The 24,751-nt window shown below is 36.6% G+C and overlaps 1 protein-coding gene across 7 annotated transcripts in view; it reads left to right on the top strand.

Moving 5' to 3' along the window:
* The window catches only part of KCNC2 (potassium voltage-gated channel subfamily C member 2), a 246,582-nt gene that overhangs the window by 215,739 nt on the left and 6,092 nt on the right, over positions 1 to 24,751 (top strand). For 5 of the 7 annotated variants that reach the window (XM_061415536.1, XM_061415533.1, XM_061415535.1 and 2 more), the window contains exons 3-4: positions 19,647 to 20,574; positions 22,753 to 22,917. In XM_061415536.1, the coding sequence (XP_061271520.1) occupies positions 19,647 to 20,574; positions 22,753 to 22,917 (1,093 nt within the window). The remainder of the gene's footprint in view (positions 1 to 19,646; positions 20,575 to 22,752; positions 22,918 to 24,751) is intronic. The other 2 variants (XM_061415540.1, XM_061415538.1) reach the window with 1 other exon arrangement.

Genomic DNA, 24,751 nt, shown 5'->3' with positions numbered 1-24,751 from the left:
CCAGAAGGGTGAATTAGCTCTCTCTGCTTGTTTGGGGACATGCATCTCCTCCTGCCCTGGGACATTTTGACTCATGGTTCCTGGACCACCAGACTCAGACTGGGGCTTACATCACTGGCTACTGTGAGACTGTCAAGCTTGGACGGGGACTCTACTGGCTTTTTAAAGCCTTCATCTGGCAGACAGCAGATCATGGGGCTTCTCAGCCTTGGCAATATTGTGAGCCAGTCCCTCATAATCTCTTTTTATATACCTAGATATATCATATTGATTCTGTTTCTCTAGAGAACCTGGACTAAGAGAGTTATTGTTTTGATTACCTCCATATTACTTGTTATTTGATTGAGGTGGAAGAATTGTATGGATTTGGAGAACTATGATTATAAGTCACAAAGGAAAAAGTATAAGCTGAAGATTAATATTTCATGCATTGGTGGTAGTTGGAATTGTGGAAATAAAGAAGCTTACCAGATTTCCAGAGATTTCAATACTTAATCAGTGGATGCAAGTATTTCTGATTATTCCAGATTTCTGTGAATACCAAGAATTCCTTAGGTTAGAGCTCAGTTCATGTGTGATAGTTTTAAAATTATAAACATAATAAATGCATGATTTATTTATTTTATAATCTAATAAAGCATATAATTCTATTAAAGATCACCTTGGAGAATTAGTGGTCTTGTGTAGAGTGAAAGAAAGAGGAGAGTGAATGAAAAAGCTGGCTTAAAATTCAACATTCACAAAACAAAGATCATGGCATGTGGTCCCATTAATTCATGAAAACAGATGCAGAAAAAATGGAGACAGTGACAGACTTTATTTTCTTGGACTCCAAAACCACTGTGGATGGTGACTCCAGCCATGAAATGAAAGACACTTGCTCCTTGGAAGAAGAGCAATGACAAAACTTGACAGCGTATTAAAAAGCAGAGACATTACTTTACCGACAAAAGTCCATATAGTCAAAACTATGGTTTTTCCAGTAGTCTTGTAGGGATGTGAGAGCTGGACAATGAAAAAGGCTGAGCATCAAAGATTGCCTTCAAACTGTGGTGCTGGAGAAGACTCTTGAGAGTCCCTTGATCAGCAAGGAGATCCAACCAGTCCATCCTAAAGGAAATCAGTCCTGAATATTCGTTGGAAGGACTGATGCTGAAGCTGAAGTTCCAGTACTTTGGCCACCTGATGTGAAGAGCCAACTCCTTGGAAGAGACTCTGATGCTGGGAAAGATTGAAGGCAGGAGGAGAAGGGGACGACAGAGGATGAAATTGTTGGATGGCATCACTGACTCAATGGACATGAGCAAACTCCGGGAGATGGTGAAGGACAGGGAACCCCGACATGCTGAAATTCATGAGCTCACAAAGAGTCAGACACAGTTGAGCAACTGAACACCAACAATAGAGTCATTGGTGAGTCCTACTAGTTATTATAGAAGGATCGGGAGACACCTGTTTTCCTGGATTAGGACATGACTCAGTGATATAAGCAAACATTTTTAATAAAAATAATTTTTTAAAAGAATAGCATCTCTGAAAGAAAAAAATGTGAGAAGAGTGGCATCATTTTAAATTTTTGCAAATCTCATGTCTGACTCACTAGAAGATGGCTGGATTCTCATATCTCCTTGTGCATTCAGTCTGTTGTAGCACACCATGTCATGCAGCCTCTAGAAAACTTCTCTGTAAACTGGTGAGACAATGACAATGAAAAATGCCAAAATTATTTTAATATTATTACAAAGTCAATTTTGATCTTATAGGCCCAGGAAAAGTTCTAAGGACCTCTATAAGTCCACAGGTTATACTGTGATAGCTGTTGATATCATTAAATTGCTAAGGCAAGCAATATTAAGGTCAGCCCTACTGGGTTTTCGATTACACAGCCAATGAATCCCCTTTTGTTTTTAAATATGTCATTTCTGTGTCTTGTAATGAAATTGCAAGTTACACATGGGCTTTGTTTTGTGACATAAAGATAATTTTCCTCTGCCTTCTGGGAAGAATTTGCAACTATTTGCAATAGTGCTCAAGATCTTCAGGTAAAGGAGGGACTGAGAATCTAGAGTCCTCAATCCACACAGAGGTAGACTAGGGTGGACTGAAGGGGCCTGACCCAGGTTGAGTAGCATGGAAGATCAAGGTATCTACTAAACGAAATGATCTTGAGGAGAGGGGGATACTAAAACCCCAACAAATATGTTAGTATGTACGAGAAAGGCCCAGATACATTGGAGCAATGGCTAGGATTGGAAGACTCTCAGGATCAGTTACCTTGGCATAGGTCATATTTTTAGAAAGGATTACTGAGCAAGCGGATATGGAACAAAAGGAGCAGTAATATTGGAGACTGAACCTGGGGAACACTGTATGGTGTATAGCAGAGGTGGTACTGCAGGTAGCCAGGCATGCATGTCATTGGGTAGAGTGTGTTTCAACCACAGTGCCATAGTGTTGAAAGAAACATTTTTATCCGAGTCAGTGAATCTCTGGCAGGTGTTTTCAAACTAGTCACCTTCCTTCATCTTCATCTAATCTTCCCTTCACCTCCCTCACTTTCAACTAAGTAAAATCAAGGATTCTTAAATAATTCATTTTGGAAAGTAGTTGTTAGTCTAAAGAAAGATGTACTGGGGTTCATGTGATACAAGGCTTAAAATATGCCCCTCTGCAGGGAATCCTAGACTATGGTTCCATACATCATATCAAGACAAACTGAATCATTTAAAAAATAAATTTAAGGTAAATCAATATATGCTAAAGATGGAAAATTTGGTTTGAGGAGAGTTTTCAATAATTGGCATCTAAGGTATGCAATTCATGTTTCTGTTGTGAAATGACTATATGTGATCTGTTATTCTTATGACTGAAAAGGTATAGAATTTTTTTTAGTCTAATGAAACAGTTGTAAAAACTATTTTCATGAAGTATATTAATGACACAGTTTAGATTGTATTGTGAGACTTAGAGAAGTAAAATCACATTGCATATTCATATCTGATGACTTTTAATTCTAGTTCTCTAACTTTGAATAACACAATCCATTATGGTGATACTAATATTATACACAGGCCTTTTTTGCCTGTATCCTGGAAAATTATATTTGGGTGTGAGTGAATAGGCCTTGATTATAAACAACTAAAATTTCAGTGAAATCAGTCTGTTGCAAAGAAAGTGCAGAGAGAATCATGTATATGTTGGATAAAGATACCAAAAAACATGATGGAAGATATTTATTAGGGATCACATAGCTCTCAGTAGCCAAAAGTAAAATTTTGATATATTTTCTTGATTTAAAAAATCTTATATTGTTCTATGTCTTGGGTTTTTTGTCCATTTCTATATATGTCTGTTTCTATATCTATTTATATAATATTTTGTGTCTATATTTAATCTATGGCTACTATATATAATACCCATCTATCATACATAAACACATTTTATATGTAGATATGAAACACAAAACATATTATAAACACATACATGATTACATACAGTTGCTGCTACTGCTGCTAAGTCACTTCAGTCGTGTCCGACTTTGTGCGACCCCATAGACAGAAGCCCACCAGGCTCCCCTGTCCCTGGGATTCTCCAGGCAAGAACACTGGAGTGGGTTGCCATTTCCTTCTCCAATGCATGAAAGCGAAAAGTGAAAGGGAAGTCGCTCAGTCGTGTCTGACTCTTAGCCACCCCATGGACTACAGCCCACCAGGCTCCTCCATCCGTGGGATTTTCCAGGCAAGAGTACTGGAGTGGGTTGCCATTGCCTTACCTCTAGCTTAATTTTCTTCCCTGAGTTCTGAGTTTAGTAATCACGTTAGATGATCAGCTTTCTTCAACCTAATTCTGTACCATAAATGCAGTAATGTATGTGAAACTGCTTCTTAATAATAAACTTGGATGAAGAGAAACTGATTTTACTGGCTTAAGAAGTCAAAGTGATTGTCAACTCTGCATGGAGCCAGCAGACACTGGGCTGTTTGGTTGGCCCTTGAGGATAGACTGACTAATGAAAGAAACTTCTCTCCCTAGAGACCACAGTTCTTTGAACAACACGGCAAAGCTAGTGTATGGGATCTGCATACAGACATGATTAAGAGCATCTGCTGAGTTTCAGATGCTGTGGAAAAGAAGAAAAATTACAAACTGCCAATGTATAATTTCTATGGACAAATAAAATAAGCTTAATGGTCATCAAGAATGAAGATCCAGGTTTAATCCTCTTTTGGTCATTATTTTCTTTGAGTTTTGTTTTAAAATTAAAACTTAAAACACATAATTAAAAATTTTGTGATAAATGTAAACTTGGCTTTCATTTATAAAATCAGTTATGATTCTCCATTAGCAACACACTCACTCAAGGCCACACTCTTACACTCAAACATAACCACTGCTAAGAATATAGCATTTCTATTTATTTGTACGTACTAGTTATACTCCAGTACTCTTGCCTGGAAAATCCCATGGATGGAGGAGCCTGGTGGGCTGCAGTCCATGGGGTCGCGAAGAGTCAGACACGACTGAGCGACTTCTTGCCTGGAGAATCCCAGGTTCGGAGAAACCTGGAGGGCTGCCGTCTGTGGGGTCGCACAGAGTCGGACACAACTGAAGTGACTTAGCAGTAGCAGTAGCAGCAGTTATACATAAAGAAAGGAATGGGATTGAACTCTGCGTTGTTGTGCCACAGCCATTTAGCATAGAGTCTGGTACCTAGTAATTACTAGGAGCCAGGTGGTTGTTTAGTATGTTTCATTAGTGATCATTCTGTGTTATATCATTATATCATACTGTTATATCATTCTTTTGTGATGCAAGTTTATGACCATACCATGACCATACCATTGATGCATGGATGTTTATATTTTTTCTGTTTCTTTTTTGTACAATAATGCTTAAATGAATGCCCTACATATATCCTTGTATTTCTATATACATATTTTACCAGAGTAAATTTCTGAAAGTGGATATTTTGGATCAAGAGGCACTGTGAGTTCTGATACTTTATCGTTGGAAGACCTTGCTCTTCTCATGTATTTATTTAAGAGAGTAAAGCAGAATGAGCATAATAGGAATGAAGCATTCCCATTTGGAAAATATATAATGCCCTTGAAATACAAGCTAAAAATAGGTGCACCTCATGTGGAACTGTAAAAACAAATTCCTTAGCATATATTTTAGGTAATATGCCTTAGAAAAGCTTCTTATAATGTTTATGTCCAAGTATAAAATTATCTCATTGACTGTTGTTAAAACGTAGAGGCGAGTTTAAGTTTTCTTCAACTATTTTCTCCCTTTAAAACTTGCAATGAAGGTTCATGTATCTGTGAATTAATAAGATGAAGTGAATTTTATTTTTTTAAGTGAATTTTAAAGACAGATTCTGTGTTGTGGCCAACATAATTTTTACATAACAGATATTTTTTAAATGTGCTGCTTTACTAATTTCGTAAGAACTGAGCACCTACTTCTTGCCATGGGTTACGTCTGGTCCTTAGCTTCAAGGATAGATATCAAGTCCTTCTCTTTGAAGAACTTGTGAAAGTGTTCTTCAAAATGCTGATGAGGAATTAGCATCAGGAACAAGACTGATAGAAAAGTGCTACAGTATTATCAGTGACCCTGGGCTAGGGGAGGGTGGAGGAAGGTCATCAGTGATCCTGGGCTAGGCGAGGGTGGAGGAAGGTCATTTAATCAGTCTGGTTCTCATTACATTTTTAAGTCCTGGAACTTTTGAATTAGTTATTGAGTTCAAGTTTATTTATTTATCTAGCTTTCTTTTTATTTTTATTTATTTATTATTAATTTATTTTTTATTGAAGGATAATTGCTTTACAGAATTTTGTTGTTTTCTGTCAAACCTCAACATGAATCAGCCATAGACATACATATTCCCCTCCCTTTTGAACCCCCCTCCCATCTCCCTCTCCATCCCACCCTTCTAGGTTGAGACAGAGCCCCTGTTTGAGTTTCCTGAGCCATACAGCAAATTCCCATTGGCTATCTATTTTACATATGGTAATGTAAGTTTCCATGTTACTCTCTCCATACATCTCACCCTCTCCTCCCCTCTCCCCATGGCCATAAGTCTGTTCTCTATGTCTGTTTCTCCATTGCTGCCCTGTAAATAAATTCTTCAGAACCATTTTTTAAGATTCCATATATATGCATTAGAATACGGTATTTACCTTTCTCTTTCTGACTCACTTCACTCTGTATAATACGTTCTAAGTTCATCCACCTCATTAGAACTGACTCAAATGTGTTCCTTTTTATGGCTGAGTAATATTCCATTGTGTATATGTACCACAACTTCTTTATCTATCTGTTGATGGACATCTAGGTTGATTCCATGTTCTAGCTATTGTAAATAGTGCTGGGATGAACAATGGGATGCATGTGTCTCTTTCAATTTTGGTTTCCTCAGGATATATGCATAGGAGTCAGATTGCTGGGTCATATGGCGGTTTTATTCCTAGTTTTTTAAGGAATTTCCATACTGTCTTCCATAGTGGCTGTATCAATTTACATTCCTACCAACAGTGCAAGAGCGTTCCCTTTTCTCCACACCCTTTCCAGCATTTATTGTTTGTAGACTTTTTGATGAGGGCCATTCTGCCCAGTGTGAGGTGATATCTCATTGTAGTTTTGATTTGCATTTCTCTGATAATGAGCGGTGTTAAGCATCTCTTCATGTGTTTGTTAGCCATCTTTATGTCTTTGGAGAAATGTCTGTTTAGGTCTTTCTCCCACTTTTTGATTGGGTTGTTTGCTTTTCTGGCATTGAGTTGTATGAGCTGCTTGTATATTTTGGAAATTAATCCTTTGTAAGTTGTTTCATTTGCTATTATTTTCTCCCATTCTGAGGGTTGTCTTTTCACCTTGCTTATAGCTTCCTTTGCTGTGCAAAAGCTTTTAAGTTTAATCAGGTCCCACTTGTTTACTTTTGTTTTTATTTCCCTTACTCTAGGAGGTGGGTCATAGAGGATCTTGCTTTGATTTATGTCATCATGTGTTCTGCCTGTGTTTTCTTCTAACAGTTTTATAGTTTCTGGTTTTACATTTAGGTCTTTAATCCATTTTGAGTTTATCTTTGTGTATGGTGTAAGGAAGTGTTCTAATTTCATTTTTTTTACATGTAGCTGTCCAGTTTTCCCAGCATCATTTATTGACAAGCCTGTCTTTGCCCCATTGTATATTCTTGCCTCCTTTGTCAAAAATAAGATACCTATAGGTGCATGGATTTGTCTCTGGGCTTTCTGTCTTGTTCCAGTGGTCTATATTTCTGTTTTCATGCCAGTACCATACTGTCTTGATGACTGTAGCTTTGTAGTATAATCTCAAGTCAGGAAGATTGATTCCTCCAGCTCCATTCTTCTTTCTCAAGACTGCTTTGGCTATTCAGGGTCTTCTGTGTTTCCATATGAATTGTGAAATTTTTTTGTTCTAGTTCTGTGAAAAATGCCATTGGTAATTTGATAGGGATTGCATTTAAATCTGTAGATTGTGTTTGGTAGTATAGTCATTTTCACAATATTGATTCTTCCTACCCAGGAACATGGGATACCTCTCCGTCTGTTTATATCATCTTTGATTTCTTTCAGTAGTGTCATAATTTTCTGTGTACAGTTCTTTTGTCTCCTAAAGTAGGTTTATTCCTAGATATTTAATTCTTTTTGTTGTAATGGGGAATGGGATTGATTCCTTAATTTCTCTTTCTGATTTTTCATTGTTAGTACATGAAAATGCAAGTGATTTCTGTGTATTGATTTTATATCCTGCAACTTTGCTAAATTCACTGATTAGCTCTAGTAATTTTCTGATACTATCTTTAGGGTTTTCTATGTACAGTATCGTGTCATCTGGAAACAGTGAGAGCTTTACTGCTTCCTTTCTGATCTAGATTCCTTTTATTATTTTTTTTCTCTGATTGCTGTAGCTAGGACTTCCAGAACTATGTTGACTAATAGTGGTGAAAGTGGTCACCCTTGTCTTGCTCCTGATCTTAGGGGTAATGCTTTCAGTTTTTCACCGTTGAGAATAACGTTTGCTGCAGGCTTATCATATGTGGCTTTCACTATGTTGAGTTAGGTTCCTTCTGTGTCCATTTTATGAAGAGTTTTAATCATAAATGGGTGCTGGATTTTGTCAAAGGCTTTTTCTGCATCTCTTGAGATAATAATATGGTTTTTACCTTTCAATTTGTTAATATAGTATCATATGGATTGATTTGCATATATTTAAGAATCCTTGTATCCATGGAATAAACTGAACTTGATCATGGTATATGAGCTTTTAGATGTGTTGCTGAATTATGTTTGCTAAAATTTTGTTGAGGATTTTTGCATCTATGTTCATCCATGATATTGGCCTGTAGTTGTCCTTTTTTGTGTTGTCTTTGTCTGGTTTTGGTATCAGGGTGATGGTGGCCTCGTAGAATGAATTTGGAAGTGTTCCTTCCTCTGCAATTTTTTGAAAGAGCTTTAGAGGGATAGGAATTAGGTCTTCTCTAAATGTTTGATGGAATTCTCCTGTGAAGCCATCTGGTCCCGGGCTTTTGCTTTTGGGGAGATTTTTATTTTTTATTTTATTTTTTTTTGTTTTTTGTTTTTTTTTTTTTAATTTTATTTTATTTTTAAACTTTACATAATTGTATTAGTTTTGCCAAATATCAAAATGAATCTGCCACAGGTATACATGTGTTCCCCAAATCACAGTTTCAATTTCAGTGCTTGTAATTGGGTTGTTCATAATTTCTGTTTTTTCCTGGTTCAGTCTTGGAAGATTGAACTTTTCTAAGAATCTGTCCATTTCTTCCAGGTTATCTATTTTATTACCATATAGTTGTTCATAATAGTCTCTTCTAATCCTTTCTATTTCTGCATTGTCTGTTGTAACCTATTCTTTTTTCACTTCTAATTTTGTTGATTTGATTCTTCTCTCTTTTTTGATGAGTCTGGCTAAAGGTTTGTCAATTTTGTGTATCTTCTCAAAGAACAAGCTTTTAGTTTTATTCGTCTTTACTATTGTTTCTTTCATTTCTTTTTCATTTATTTCTGCTTGGATCTTTATGATTTCTTTCTTACTACTAATTTGGGGTTTTTTTTTGTTCTTTTTTCCAGTTGTTTTAGTGTAAAGTTAGGTTGTCTATTCAATGTTTTTCTTGTTTCTTGAGGTAGGATTGTGTGGCTATAAACTTCCCTCTTAGAAAACTGCTTTTGCTGCATCCCTTAGGTTTCTAGTTGTCATGTTTTCATTGTTGTTTGTTTCTAGAAATTTTTTGATTTCCCTTTTGATTTCTTTAGTAACCTGTTGGTTATTTAGAAACATATAGTTTAATCTCCATGTGTCTGTGTTTCTTACACTTTTTTTCTTGTAATTTATATCTAGTCTCATAGCATTGTGGTCAGAGAAGATGCTTGATATGATTTCAATTTCTTAAATTTACTGAGGTTTGATTTGTGACCCAAGATGTGGTCTATCCTGGAGAATGTTCCATGTGTGCTTGAGAAGAAGGTGTTTTCTTCTGCATTTGGATGGAATGTCCTGAAGACATCTGTGAGATCCATCTCATCTAATGTATCATTTCAGACTTGTTTTTCCTTATTAATTTTCTGTTTTGAGGATCTGTCCCTTGGTGTGAGTGGGGTGTTGAAGTCTCCTACTATTACTGTATTACTGTCAATTTCTCCCTTTATGTCTGTTAATGTTTGTCTTATGTATTGAGGTCCTTCTGTGTTGGGTGCATAGATATTTACAGTTTTAATGTCTTCCTCTTGGATTGATCCCTTGATCATTATATAGTGTCCTTCCTTATCTCTTATAATCTTCTTTATTTTACGGTCTATTTTGTCTGATATGAGGATTGCTACTCCAGCTTTCTTTTGCTTCCCATTTGCATGGAATATATTTTTCCATCCTCTCACTTTTCAGTCTATATGTGTTTGGTGGTACTGAATTCTCTTAATTTTTGCTTGTCTGAAAAGCTTTTTTCTTCTCCGTCAATTCTGAATGAGATCCCTGCTGTACAATAATCTTGGTTGTAGATTTTTCCCTTTCAGTACTTTAAATATATCCTACCATTCCTTTCTGGCCTGCAGAGTTTCTGCTGAAAGATCAGCTGTTAAGCATATGGGGTTTACCTTGTATGTTACTTGTTGCTTCTCTCTTGCTGCTTTTAATATTCTTTCTTTGTGTTTAGTCTTTGTTAGTTTGATTAGTATGTGTCTTGGTGTGTTTCTCCTTGGATTTATTCTGTATGGGACTCTTTGTACCTCTTGGACTTGATTGACTATTTTCTTTTCCATGTTGGGGAAATTTTCAACTATAATCTCTTCTAAAGTTTTCTCATACCCTTTTTTTTTTCTCTTCTTCTTCTGGGACTCCTATAATTCAAATGTTGGTGGGTTTGATATGGTCCTGGAGGTCCCTGAGACTGTCCTCAGATTTTTTCATTCTTTTTACTTTATTCTGTTTTTCAGAAGTTATTTCCACCATTTTATCTTCCAGCCTACTGATTCATTCTTCTGCTTCAGATATTCTGCTACTGATTCCTTCTAGAGTATTTTTACTTTCACTAATTGTGTTGTTTGTCTCTGTATGTTTTTTCTCTAATTCTTCTAGGTCTTTGTTAATTGATTCTTGCATTTTCTCCACTTTGTTTTCAAGGTTTTTGATAACCTTTACTATCATTATTCTAATTCTTTTTCAGGTAGTTTGCCTATTTTCTCTTCATTTATTTGGACTTATGTTTTTCTAGGTTGTTCCTTCATTTGTGCAGTATTTCTCTGCCTTTTCATTTATTTTTTAAGTTATTGTGTTTGAGGTCTTCTTTTCCCAGGTTTCAAGGAAAGTTGAGTTCTTTCCTTAAAGAAGGTTGAATTCTTTCTTCCTTTTGGTTTCTGCCCTCCTAAGATTGGTCCCAAATAGGAAAAGGAGTACGTCAAGGCTGTATATTGTCACCCTGCTTACTTAACTTCTGTGCAGGGTACATCATGAGAAATGCTGGGCTGGAAGAAGCACAAGCTGGAATCAAGATTGCCGGGAGAAATATCAATAACCTCAGATATGCAGATGACACCACCCTTATGGCAGAAAGTGAAGAGGAACTAAGAAGCCTCTTGATGAAGGTGAAAGAGGAGAGTGAAAAAGTTGGCTTAAAGCTCAACATTCAGGAAACGAATATCATGGCATATAGTCCCATCATTTCATGGGAAATAGATGGGGAAACAGTGGAAACAGTGTCAGACTTTATTTTTGGGGGCTCCAAAATCACTGCAGATGGTGACTGCAGCCATGAAATTAAAAGACGCTTACTCCTTGGAAGAAAAGTTATGACCAACCTAGACAGCATATTCAAAAGCAGAGACATTACTTTGCCAACAAAGGTCTGTCTAGTCAAGGCTATGGTTTTTCCAGTGGTTATGTATGGATGTGAGAGTTGAACTGTGAAGAAAGCTGAGTGCCAAAGAATTGATGCTTTTGAACTGTGGTGTTGGGGAAGACTCTTGAGAGTCCCTTGGACTACAAGGAATCCAACCAGTGCATTCTGAAGGAAATCAGCCCTGAGATTTCTTTGGAAAGAATGATGCTAAAGCTGAAACTCCAGTACTTTGGCCACCTCATGGGAAGAGTTGACTCATTGGAAAAGACTGTGATGCTGGGAGGGATTGGGGGCAGGAGGAGAAGGGGACGACAGAGGATGAGATGGCTGGATGGCATCACTGACTCGATGGACGTGAGTCTGAGTGAACTCCAGGAGTTGGTGATGGACAGGGAGGCCTGGCGTGCTACGATTCATGGGGTCGCAAAGAGTCGGACACGACTGAGCGACTGATCTGATCTGATCTGATCTGATAGTTGCTATACAATATTATATAGGTCACAGGTATACAATATAGTGATTCACAATTTTAAAGTGTACATCCATTTATAGTTATTATAAAATATTGGCTATATTTCCCATTTTATACTACATATCCTTGTAGATTATTTTATACCTAATAGTTTGTACCTGTTAATCTCTACCCCTGTATATTCCCTGTCCCTGCTTCCTTTTCCCCACTGGTAACCACTAGCTTGTTTGCTATATCTGTGAGCTTGCTTCTTTTTTGTTCTGTTCACTAGTTGGTTGTATTTTTCAGGTTGCACATATAAGTGATATCACACAGTATTTGTCTTTCTCTGTTTTACTGATTTCACTTAGCATAATGCCATGTAAGTCCATCCATGGTGTTGCAAATGGCAATATTTCATTCTTTTCTATAGCTGAGTATATTCCATTGTATGTATGTATATATGTACATGTATATATACATACACCCATCTTCTTTATCCATTCAATTGCTGAAGGACATGTAGGTTGCTTCCATATCTTGACAACTGTAAATAATATTGCTATGAACATTGAAGTACATTTTTCTTTTTGAATTAATGTTTTGGTTTTTTGGAGGTGGTACATTCTCAGGAGTGGAATTGCTGAGTCATATGGTAGTTCTATTTTTATTTTTTTGAGAAACTTCTGTACTGTTTTCCACTGTAGTTGTATCGATTTGCATTCCTACCAATAATGCACATGTGTTCCCTTTTCTCCTTCCTTGCCAACACTTGTTACTCCTGTTCTTCTGGATAGTAGCCATCCTAACACGTGTGAGGTGATATTTCATCATGGTTTTGATTTGCATTTCCCTGATGAGTAGTGATGCTGAATATTTTTTTATGTGCCTATTACCCACCTGCATTTCCTCTTTAGCTGAATGTCTACTCAGGTTTTCTTGCCCATCTTTAGGTGAATTGTTGGTTTTTTTGATGTTGAGTTGTAGGAACTGCTTATTTATGTTGGGTATTAGTCATTTATCAGTCATATCTTTTGCAAATATTTTTCCCATTCGTTAAGCTGTCTTTTTCTTTTGTTGATGGTTTCCTGTGCTATGCAAAGCTGTTAAGTTTAATTAGTTCACATTTGTTTATTTATTTTTGCTTTTATTTCCTTTACTTTAGGATATGGATCCAAAAAAAAATATTGCTGTGATTTATGTCAAAGCAGAGAAGGCAATGGCAACCCACTCCAGTGTTCTTGTTTGGAGAATCCCAGGGACGGGGGAGCCTCTTGGACTGCCGTCTCTGGGGTCGCACAGAGTCGGTCCCAACTGAAGCCACTTAGCAGCAGCAGCAGCAGCAGCAGCAGCATGTCAAAGAGTGTTCTGCCTATGTTTTCATCTAGAAGTTTTTCAGCCTTACATTTAGGTCCTTAATCATTTTGAGTTTATTTTTGTGTATGATGGTGGATAATGTTAGTTAGCTGTTGAGTTCAGCTATATGTATTGTAATACATACATGAAAAAGAAAATGATGAAACATAAAACTATATGACATTTTCCCTCACCTTTCTTTCAGCCTATTATGTATACCTGGAGAATCTTCCTTGAATGTTTGCTTTGAGGCTTTTAGATGTAATACATTCCATGTACAACCTGGGCTCTGAGGACTTCTTCATAGATGCTAATCAAGAAAAAAAAACTAGAGAGTGTTGGGCACTCTGTGTTGCTAAGCATGGACACTGAGCTTTTGGAGAAAAAGTAACTGCTTCTTGGAACCACAAACCAATATTTTAGCAGGATATTCCCATCCTGAAACTGCCTTAGGTGATGTAGCAGTCCTTTGAAGTCAGGCAACATGCAGCATCTTCTCTGGAAAACTTTTAAAATTTTTAATTAGTATTTAACATGCCTCTTCTTATTTTTACTTAATGCTTGTAGGAGTTTGTAGTCTTATCACAGGGGAAAAGGAAGAGAAAGATGGCAGTATAGTTTTCTTCCTCAAATCCCAGGTAAGACACAAGCTTTATTAGCTGAATGAATGGAAGCTATTATTGGCAACATTTGGACCTAGGAACCAATTTAATTTGTTTCTGCTATAAATTTGAATTTTTGCTTCAATGTGCATGCTTTATTTTTTCATTTCTCCTTTTCACCATTTTTATCTCATTTTTATCACCATCAAAATGTGATTTCTCCTTTTCACCATTTTTATCTCATTTTTATCACCATCAAAATGTGATTATTATTTTGTTCATTTTATACATTTTGAATTAATTCTTCCACCCTTCTATTCATCCATCCAGTCATACTAAATATTAACTACTGTGACAGAATCAGGGGATATAGAAATGAATATGACAATATTCAAGTCCTTAAACAGTTACCAGTTCATTGAAGAGAAAAATAAATAAATAAATAAATAATTAAAGTCTTCTTTCCCCCTATTTCTTTCCCTTTGCATTTCTTTTTCTTAATATTATTCAGTCTAACCTCACATTTACTCATTTCGATGCAATCTGTGAGGTAGGAACAAAGGAAGACATTTTCTATCTCTGAGACTCTTAGATTTAAGTTCAAATAAAGTGTTCAAATCCTTTGTTAAAGAAATCCAGGTGTAGCCTCTGGATAATCCTAGATCTTCAAGATTTCTGGAGCTACCCTTTCATTTGATGCTCAAACTAAATTCCTAGTAAACTGAGATCCTGTTCTTCACTCCGTGGGAAGCTCTGTCTCCCAGTATCTCCAAGGACTTTACTGGGGGCTCAATTTCTCCTGATTCCCTTTTACTATTATTTGCTGCTCTCTTATGTTTTTGAATCTGACTATGTATGTTTCCTCCTTGGCTGCCTGCTCCCCTCCTGTCATCCTCCCATGGTCCAAGAACTTCATTACTCAGAGCACATTCAACACCACGCTGTTTTGTAAAACCACCTTTTACTGAGGCGTAAGAAAGCAAGCATCATCTTAGAATTTAATGTTCTCCGTTAGTCTCCTAAGGTTCTTTTGCTATATCTGTGGTGGTGGTGGTGATAGAGTCGCTAAGACGTCTGACTCTTGCAACCCCATAGGGTGCAGCCCGCCAGGCTCCTCTGTCCATGGGATTTTCCAGGCAAGAATACTTGAGTGGGTTGCCATTTCCTTCTCCAGGGGATCTTTCCAACCGAGGAATCGAACCTGGGTCTCCTGCATTGCAGGCAGATTCTTTACTGACTGATATCTGTGGGGGGATCTCTAATTGTTTGTCCTCGCATTTTGGACTTTTCCTCCTTGTCTTTCGAGACCTTTTCCACTTCCTTCTCATTAGAATTCAACTTCCTTCCAGCATCCTCTTTTGCAGGCTGACAGAAGCCAACTTCCAGTTCCGTACCATGTAATAATGAAGTAAACTTTGGCTTTCGGTTACAGCTTTCTTAATTTTGACCATACCAAGTGTCTTTGGCCTTTATTAATGACCTATCTAGCTGTTTTTTAAACAAAATAATCATCTACTTGGAAGATGAATCTTGTATATTTCCAAGCATATCGAAGTTTATTTCTATTTTTCATACTCTCTGTATTTTCCTGTTATAATATTATCACACCAGCAGATATACAAAGTCCTTAAAAGCTAAAGACATATTGAGTTATAAAGACTACAATGCAGAATAATACAAATGCAAAAATTATCATGTGGTTCTTTAAATAATTCTAATAAAATTTTTGATAAATGAAAGATCCAAATGACATAAAACCAGACAACTTTTGGTTTCTGAAGTTTTGTGTCTTAGAATTGTGTATATTTAGAAACTGTTCAGTTGCTTTGCTTACTCAGTTATTTATGTAGAAGACAGAATTATGTCAACATAAACACACATAAACACACATGGGCCATAAACATCCCATTACATAGGAGGTAGTTAGCTACTCTTATTAAGGTTTAGGAAGACTCTTTTAAGAGTCTACAAATGCTTAGAATTTAAAAACTACTCCAATTCATTTAGTAATCAGTTATCAATCTTGTATTATCAGTCTGTTGAAAAAACACGGAAACAGAGGTTTCAATCTATACTATGCATAGCAATCACCTAGAAAGCCTATAGAATGCAAATTCCATCTCCCCAAACAAAGGAATCTGACATCTGATGTAGGACTAAGAAATTCACATTTATGTAAGCTGCCCAGGTGTGTTACAATGAATGTGAGCACGTTTTTGGAAATATGAGTGGGGTATTTAAATAATGTCCTAGTACAAAAAGATTCATGTTACCTAAATCCTAGCCACCTAGTGTGGTATCTTAAGACTTTTTTGACCTTTTCCTGGTAACAACTTGTTTAATGAACATAAACAGTAAGTTCCAGTAATTCTTACTGAGGTAATAATGATTTCAAGTATTTTCATAGTGCTTTAAATTAGAAGCCATATTAATATATATATCTTTTATTTTCACTTTATTCCAGTCAATGGGGCTGGTGCAATAATTTAAGACAAGTTAATTCTATAGGTCTCCCATTATAGAAAGTCCAAAAGGACTCTACCAGCACTCAAACCTCAAAAGTCACCTTACAGTCTCATTTTAAATTCAAATACAGGTAATATTTTTGGTTGATTTAAAACCTTTGAAAAGTGAGGATCTCTGTGCTAATTTGGGATTTATTCATCACAATTTGTGCAAAAGAGGCAAACTTGGAAAGTTTATTCTACTCTTCCTTTGGTGTTCCCTTCAAGGCATCACTTAAGAAATTCCAGACATTTTTGTTAAAACTTCTCTCTTGTGTGATACACATCTCTCCTTTCTATCAGGTTGACCTCCACTTATCCTTCAAAGTCCAGTCTATTGATATTTTCTCAGAGGTTTCTATAATCTTTCAGTCTAAATAAAGTTTTAGGTCATTTTTTCCTTTCATTGAATTCATTATAATTGCAATTGTGTAATTTTGTGTAGTTAAATATTTAATGTCTGTATACCTAGTGGATTGTGAGTTCCTCAAAGGATGGGATTGTGTTTTGTTTACTACTGTTAAAGTAAGGCCCTATCCCTGTGACCTGGCGTACAGAGGCACTCAACATACTTGTTGAATTAATGAATGAAGTGTAGGAAAATATCTGACTGGAAAAGATTTTAGCACTTTATATTGATGAGCATAAAAGTATAGTTGAAAACTGTCTTTGTTGTATGAGAGGTGGTAAGTCAGGACTAATTTTGAATGAGCAACGTTGAAGGTCCCACTCTATTCACTACAGAGTATAGGTGGACAGCATTTGAGACTGAAAACTTATTTTAGAAAAATAAGTTATTTCAGAAAAATGCTGACTCAGAAACACTGGAATCAAAGATAAAAGTGCAGTTTACTTTAATCGCTTCGTACTTGCTAACGTCTCATGGATAGAATCTGCCCACTAAAACCTTAGATGCTTAGCCTAAAATTCTGGATGCCGTGGTGGGATGTGTGGGGAGTGGCTGTGGAGAACTCAGTATGTCACACTGCCGAGGCCCTAGTGACAAAGGAAGAGTGTGGGGAGAGTCAGAAACAAGCATGACTCTCAGATCCATAGATAAATTGTGATTAGATAAAGAAGTGATGCACAGAACAAAGATAATTGATTCTTTCTCCAAAAGATGTAATATTTTAAAGACTCTGTGAGGTCCTAGTGATATTGAGTGTTAGAACAAGTAGTTGACTTAAAAAGAAGAGTATATTTATTTGTATGAAGGAAAAGCTAAGTGAAAAAAAAATGCCATCATCTCACAATATATCTGGAAAAGATCATAGTCAAATTGTAACATCAAAACCAAGGGAAGTTGGAACACAGGAATGGAAAAATAAGGCAAAGCCTTGATTTACATGACTTATAATATTAATATGAACAATGTACTTTACTAGCACACTGCAGAGAAACTAGTCCATAATTTGGGGTGGTTCTTTCCTTTTCTGGAGAAGGAAATGGCAACCTGCTCCAGTATTCTTGCCTGGAAAAATCCCATGGCTGGTGGAGCCTAGTAGGCTACAGTCCATGGGGTCTCAAAGAGTCGGACATGACTTCACTTTCACTTTCATTTTCTTTTCCTTTTTAGTTGAGGTTATAGTTGATGTACAATATTATATGTTTCAGGTGTACAGCATAGTGATTTACAACTTTTAAAAAGTTGTATTCAATTTATAGTTATTAAAACTATTGGATAGTATTCCCTAAGTTGTACTATGTATCTTTATAACTTACTTATTTTATCCATAATAGTTTGTACCTCTTAATCCTTTATCCCTATCTTTCCCCTGCCTCTTGAGAAGTTTCTTTAAGGCAGATAATCTCAGTCCTAAGATTTTTTTTTTTTCAGTCTTTTTGTGTATCTCATGTATTTGGCAAGATCTGTATATCTCTTACATTGAAACTCAACCAGGGAAGAAGGGAGATGATTTCAATCTCTTCTTGAAACTTAGATCTTTTCAATGTTTAGTTGAGAAGCAGGCATTAGGGAAGAGCTTTGGGTTTGGGATATGTCGTACTATTTCTAAAAGAATCTCCCTCTATTTGACTGATGACCTCTTCCTCGTTCATAATTCATTTGCTTAGGTATTCAAGGACTGTTGGTAGTCTCTTAATGCTGAGTGAGCGTGCCCAATCTGAGCGCACTCCGAGAGCACCAGGGCCCTGCCAGCTTTTCTGACAGCCTCGATTGCTGACAGCTGGCAGCAGTGTCATGGGCATCACACGACACTGGGTCTCAGATTTTCAGGTCTTTCATGTTAAGAAGAATGTGACCCTAAAATAAAGGTTTCCACGTATTTGTATTCTACATCTGAGAGTTTGGTAGTTATGGGAACAGAATCTGGGGCAAAACTTATCAGGTTAATCTTATGACTTTGGAAAAGTTACCAACTCTGTGGCCATAAAAGGTGACAGTGTAGTGTGGTTATGAGCATTGATATGAGTTAATTATGTGAATTGCTTTGAAGAGTGTTTGGTACTAGTAAGAACTATATAAGTGGGAGCTTTTATTATTATTCTGTATTAGTAGGTGTGTGTATAGTCATATATTATTGGCCAAAGAAATGTTGAATTTAAAAAATAAAATTAAAAATAAAAATTAAAAAAAAGATATAAAAAAAGAAATGTTGAATTTTAAAAATCCTTTATAACATATATTTTATAACTTTTTAACATATTATTCTAACATTTGAAGTTCTTTTTCAGGAGAGGAAGAATGCCTTTAATTTGTTCCTTAATTCTTTCTCTCCCTTCAGTCTCAATGCCAACTCTTCTTCCCTAGGTTTGCTCTTTGTGGACAAGCCTTCACCTTTAGTTGATATAAATGGTAGCACAGCTCAGATAGTGTTTGCATGTTCACACCTCATGATAATCTGAACATTTAAGAAGCCTGCAGTTAAATATGGGTGACTTCCAAATTTCCATCAGTGTAGACTGTATCTTATATTTATGGTTGTCAATCTGGATCTAATACACGAAGATTTCTAGGATCATAACCAATATCTGGAGCCATTGTCTACATTTATTATTTTTTTCAGCCTGCTGCCCTTTAACATTCTTTTGCAAGGATTTTATTTTTCGCTCCTTTTCTTACACGAAAGAGTCAAATTGTTTTCCAACGTAAATCAAAACTTTTAATCTATATAAGCTGAAAGAAGAACTTGAAACATCCTTCCTGTGCAACTCTAATGGATGTTACCTACATGTCTAAGTTCTTATAGTTGAGTAACATCCCAAGTGAAATCTCCAAATATGCGTTTATACTTCTTCATCTACAGGGAGTGTTCTTAGACTTGGGTTGAAGTATATTATGGTTCAGATCATTCTATGTTTCTCCTTTTATTTCTTTTTTTTTTTCTCTACAGTTTATTGCTTTTGCTTCTTTATTCTTCATCCTGGTTTCAATCACAACCTTTTGCCTGGAGACACATGAAGCTTTCAATATTGTTAAGAACAAGACAGAATCAGTCACCAATGGCACCAGCGTGGTTCCACAGTATGAAATTGAAACAGATCCTGCCTTGACGTATGTAGAAGGAGTATGTGTGGTATGGTTTACTTTTGAATTTTTAGTCCGTATTGTTTTCTCCCCCAATAAACTTGAATTCGTCAAGAACCTCTTGAATATCATTGACTTTGTGGCCATCCTACCCTTCTACTTAGAGGTGGGCCTCAGTGGGCTCTCATCTAAAGCTGCTAAAGATGTACTTGGCTTCCTCAGAGTGGTCAGATTTGTGAGGATCCTGAGGATCTTCAAGCTCACCCGCCATTTTGTAGGTTTGAGGGTGCTTGGACATACTCTTCGAGCGAGTACAAATGAATTTTTGCTGCTCATAATCTTCCTGGCTCTAGGAGTTTTGATATTTGCTACTATGATCTACTATGCGGAGAGAGTGGGTGCCCAGCCCAACGACCCTTCAGCTAGTGAGCACACGCAGTTCAAAAACATCCCCATTGGGTTCTGGTGGGCTGTAGTGACCATGACCACCTTGGGCTATGGAGATATGTATCCCCAAACATGGTCGGGGATGCTGGTGGGAGCCCTGTGTGCTCTGGCTGGAGTACTGACAATAGCCATGCCAGTGCCTGTCATTGTCAACAATTTTGGAATGTACTACTCCTTGGCAATGGCGAAGCAGAAACTTCCAAGGAAAAGAAAGAAGCACATCCCTCCTGCTCCTCAGGCAAGCTCGCCTAGTTTTTGCAAGACAGAATTAAACATGGCCTGCAACAGCAAACAGGGTGACACGTGTCTGGGCAAAGACAATCGGCTTCTGGAACATAACAGATCAGGTAAGGCACGGTTTCAAATGCATGCCATTAAATACTTTATAGACCAGTATGTCCCTTAAGTAGAAGGCACCTTCTCATTTTCTGCAAGTGTTTGGAGTTTTCAGTTCTACCCCTTTACAAAATGTGTTTGTGTCAGGCTTGTAGATAGGTAGACTGTAGCTTTTCTAAATGAATCCTAAGGAGAAGTCCTCATAGCTGGTCTATAGAGTTCTCCTGCTTTGACGGGAATGCCATGTGCTGACGGCACCAATAATAGCTAGACTGTAGCTTTTCTAAATGAATCCTAAGGAGAAGTCCGCATAGCTGGTCTATAGAGTTCTCCTGCTTTGACGGGAATGCCATGTGCTGACGGCGCCAATATTTTCTTTTGCCTGTTTGTTGCTTTTGTGCCGTTGTTTCTTTGTTTCCCTGCACGATGTGGTGGTATGATATTGGACATTTTCCATCCTTCATTCTAAAAATGTTGATCTCCATATCATTTGGCTTGGTGTGTTTGTCTCAGTTTTATCTCTGCCACACGGGGCCATGCATTTTGACCTAATTCACAAGAAAAAGTTATGTAAAAAGAATGGATGTTTACGTTTCCAAGGCCTAAACACTGAAGAGGTGATATGTAAGAATGCCTTTTGGAAAGTAAAGGTCTTCTTCATTAATATTATGGACGGTTGATTAAGTTTTCATTATTCTTAAATTAGGGTATTTCAATATAATTCCTTTGCTTTGGGTAAAGTGCTATGTAGTACAATCAGCCCAACATTATGCAGGGTCTAGATGATCTGCTTTGGCTAATCAATAGGAAGGTTGAATTTCTCTGTGGATTTCCTTTTTTATGCATTCTGCACTGGTCTTTTCCCTCCCAGAATGTAATTTTGGATAAATTCCTGCTTGAAATTAGCTGAATTCCTACTTCTCTCTATTGCCATAGATAATCTAGAGTTAATTGACTGTAAATTGACATTCAGTTTGCCAAAGTGATAGTCAATAGTGTCTACTCTAAGTTATGTCTAGTACAGATGAAATATACTGTAGACCTCACAATTTAACTAATTTTTGTCATCTATGAAGTGTTAAGATATATGCATTCCCTATAACTTAGATAGGTTTAATCTTTTTCTTGTAGAAAAATGATTTATGACAATCTCATGTGAATAATTTAGCATTATTTAGAAATAACACTGATTAAACAAAACAAGCAAACCAGCAAACACACGGAAAAGGCAAGTAACATTTTCACAGGTTGCTTCCTTAGCTCCCAGAAGCTATTATGGATTAATTGGGGGGGGGGGGGTGGGAACCTGACTGGAACTGAGCTGCTTTTTAAAAGATTTTATTCAAAGTCCTTATGTTTATTTAGTAGATTGTTTTGCAAATTCTGTCAGGGGTATCTGAGAGTTGCTATGCCAGGAATGCCCTTATGAAAGATGGAATTTAGTTTGCGTTGCTGCCCTTATTGGATTGTTCTCAGGTACCTGTGCAGAGCTTTTCTGAAGGGCATGGAAAGGAGGACACACTCTCAGCTTGGGCAAGCACTGTTACAAGCTAGCATCTAGGCTATAGGACGTGAAAGTCTTTGGCAAGTATTTAGACGTAAACGTTTCAAGGGCGTTTGGAGAAGTTGATCTTGTTCCATTGTTATGCTCAAAGATACTATGTCGCTTTAAAATAGAGAACCTGGACACAAAGTCTGTAAACTTTGGGATTGTTTTCATTATGAAATTTGGGAAAAATTACTTTCAGAAAATAATGAAAGCATATGTCTTTTAGCACTGCAAAGACAAATCTTTACTTAGGAGTTTCTCCTTCAGTAGGCTCCGTTTTTAAAGATGTCTGTTTGCAGTACCTAGATAACCTGTCAAAAGTGGAAAGATGTTAATTTGTGTGCTACTTCATTATCACGCTTACTTTGAATCATGTTAGTTTTGTAAAAGTCGTTGTCATATTAGATAAAATCCAACATGAAATTAAAATTTCCCTGAGAACATTTCTCTCCTTTTCCATACATTTCCATTTTGCTCCATGTAAGTTTTTGTGACGAGTGATGAAAATTCTTTTACCATGTTGTGATTATTGTGATTTGTGTTATCGCGTGGCTGTGCGATGGACACCCGGCGTAAACTCTTTGTATTGTCTCATTTCCTCATCATCACTGTCTGTCAATGGGCACGGCGCTGTGACCAGTGTTATCAGGTGACGACAGTGCAGGAAGTGAGCCACCACTATCACCCCCAGAAAGGCTCCCCATCAGGCGCTCTAGTACCAGAGACAAACACAGAAGAGGGGAAACATGTTTCCTGCTGACGGCAGGTGATTACACGTGTGCTTCTGATGGAGGGATCAGGAAAGGTAGGCATGCATTTCATTAGATCCTAACAGGTGACATAGCAATTAAATGCTGCAAATGTATGGAGTGATGTAAAATGCTTGTTCATCATTTTCTAGGAACAACTATGACATCACAGTGCTTTTTGCCTCATTACATCTTATCTCATTATAAACATTTAAAAATATGTATCATGACAGCCAACTTGATTGTCATATCTGAAAGACATTTCACCCTTCTTTCTTTTTTTTTATTTTTTGGTTTTTCATTTGTCTATAGGCAGAATTGTAATGAAGTATTTAATAAAGTCAATCATCTAATTGTTTTAATATAATATATTCAGCAGTCTTGAAAAGTTATCTTTTTTCCTACAATGAATTAAACTCACTAGTTAACTCTATGCACCTGTATGATATGTGGTTGATAATTATAAAACAATAATAAAGCTTTTTCTTCAAAGTAAAGCATTAAACATACTCTAATGGTCTCTTATCCTGGTGGCTCAGACAGTAAAGTGTCTGTCTACAATGTGGGAGACCCGGGTTTGATCCCTGGGTCGGGAAGATCCCCTGGAGACGGAAATGGCAATCCACTCCAGTACTATTGCCTGGAAAATCCCATGGACAGAGGAGCCTGGTAGGCTACAGGCTGTGGGGTCACAAAGAGTCGGACACAACTCAGCGACTTCACTTAATGGTCTCTTATCCAGTGTTTGGGCAAATTTTCCCCAGTAATTAATCTGAATGTCAGGAGCTTGCTAAGGTACATGATCCTCTGGCCATACAGAACAGTATACCCAATCAGTGGAAAGGTTACTTACTGTACTTACAAAATGTACTTACAAAATTTCTCTTCTGGGCAGTAATCATTTTATTATTTTTTAATTGACACTGAACAATTCCTGGCTCATAGAAGATACTTAATATCTGTTGAATGGATGCATTGTACTAGATAGGCATCTTGGTTAAGAAATGTAGCAGGATACTGAAGCTCCACTCCAGCACGTGGTTTTATTTCCCTAGATTGTATCAGCCATCTATGACTATTCCTTAGGTGCTAGTTTTCATTTTCATTTTAGTAAACTTTGCCAACCAAACAATTGGACCCTTTTTATCCTCAAGAAATTAGTTTCATAACACTTATAACCCACTCTTGTCAAAGTTCTGGTATGCTCTTAGAACACCTTCTACTTTGAGAATTCCAGTTGCTTTAGTGCCAAGGTTATTTTACTCAATTTACCGACAGAATAGAGAAAGAACTACACATTTTTTATGAAGAAATAAAATTTCTTAGGCAATTGACTGAATTTGAATGAAAAACCACTCTAGAACTTTCATGTTCGTGCAACTGCATTTTAAAAATATTGTGCTTATTTGCTATTCATTGCAAATTCATTGTTTCTCCCTATAGAATACTTTACCGTTTAAGCCTAAAATATTTATTTTATGATGCCTACTTCCTTTGAAATAGCTCATTACCCATGTTGTGCTTCTTTTTTGCTTCTTCTGAGCACTTTATATTGTTCTTTCTGTCTCCATACAAAAGAGAAGACAGAGGACTCTTCTTTTGTTTCTTTAATGTGTAATATTTTAAATTATACTTCATTCCAAGAACTGTCACTCTTTGCATCTATTTCTTGTACGAAAATGTGTTTCAATTATCTGATTTTTCACTATTTTATATTGTTACAATAGTTTTTAAATATTTTTATAGTTAATACTCTATCATAGTACTTAAGCAAAATATATGTATATAACTAATAATATAGAATATAGTACTTAAAGTGCCTTGTAATCTTAAATCACTATATATGTATATACATATATCCATATGTGTATATATGTATTTTTATGTATT

This window comes from Bos javanicus, chromosome 5 (assembly GCF_032452875.1).
Source record: "Bos javanicus breed banteng chromosome 5, ARS-OSU_banteng_1.0, whole genome shotgun sequence".
NCBI lineage: Eukaryota > Metazoa > Chordata > Mammalia > Artiodactyla > Bovidae > Bos > Bos javanicus.
The sequence above is the reverse complement of the archived record's forward strand: the minus strand, read 5'-3'. Positions and strand labels throughout refer to the sequence as shown.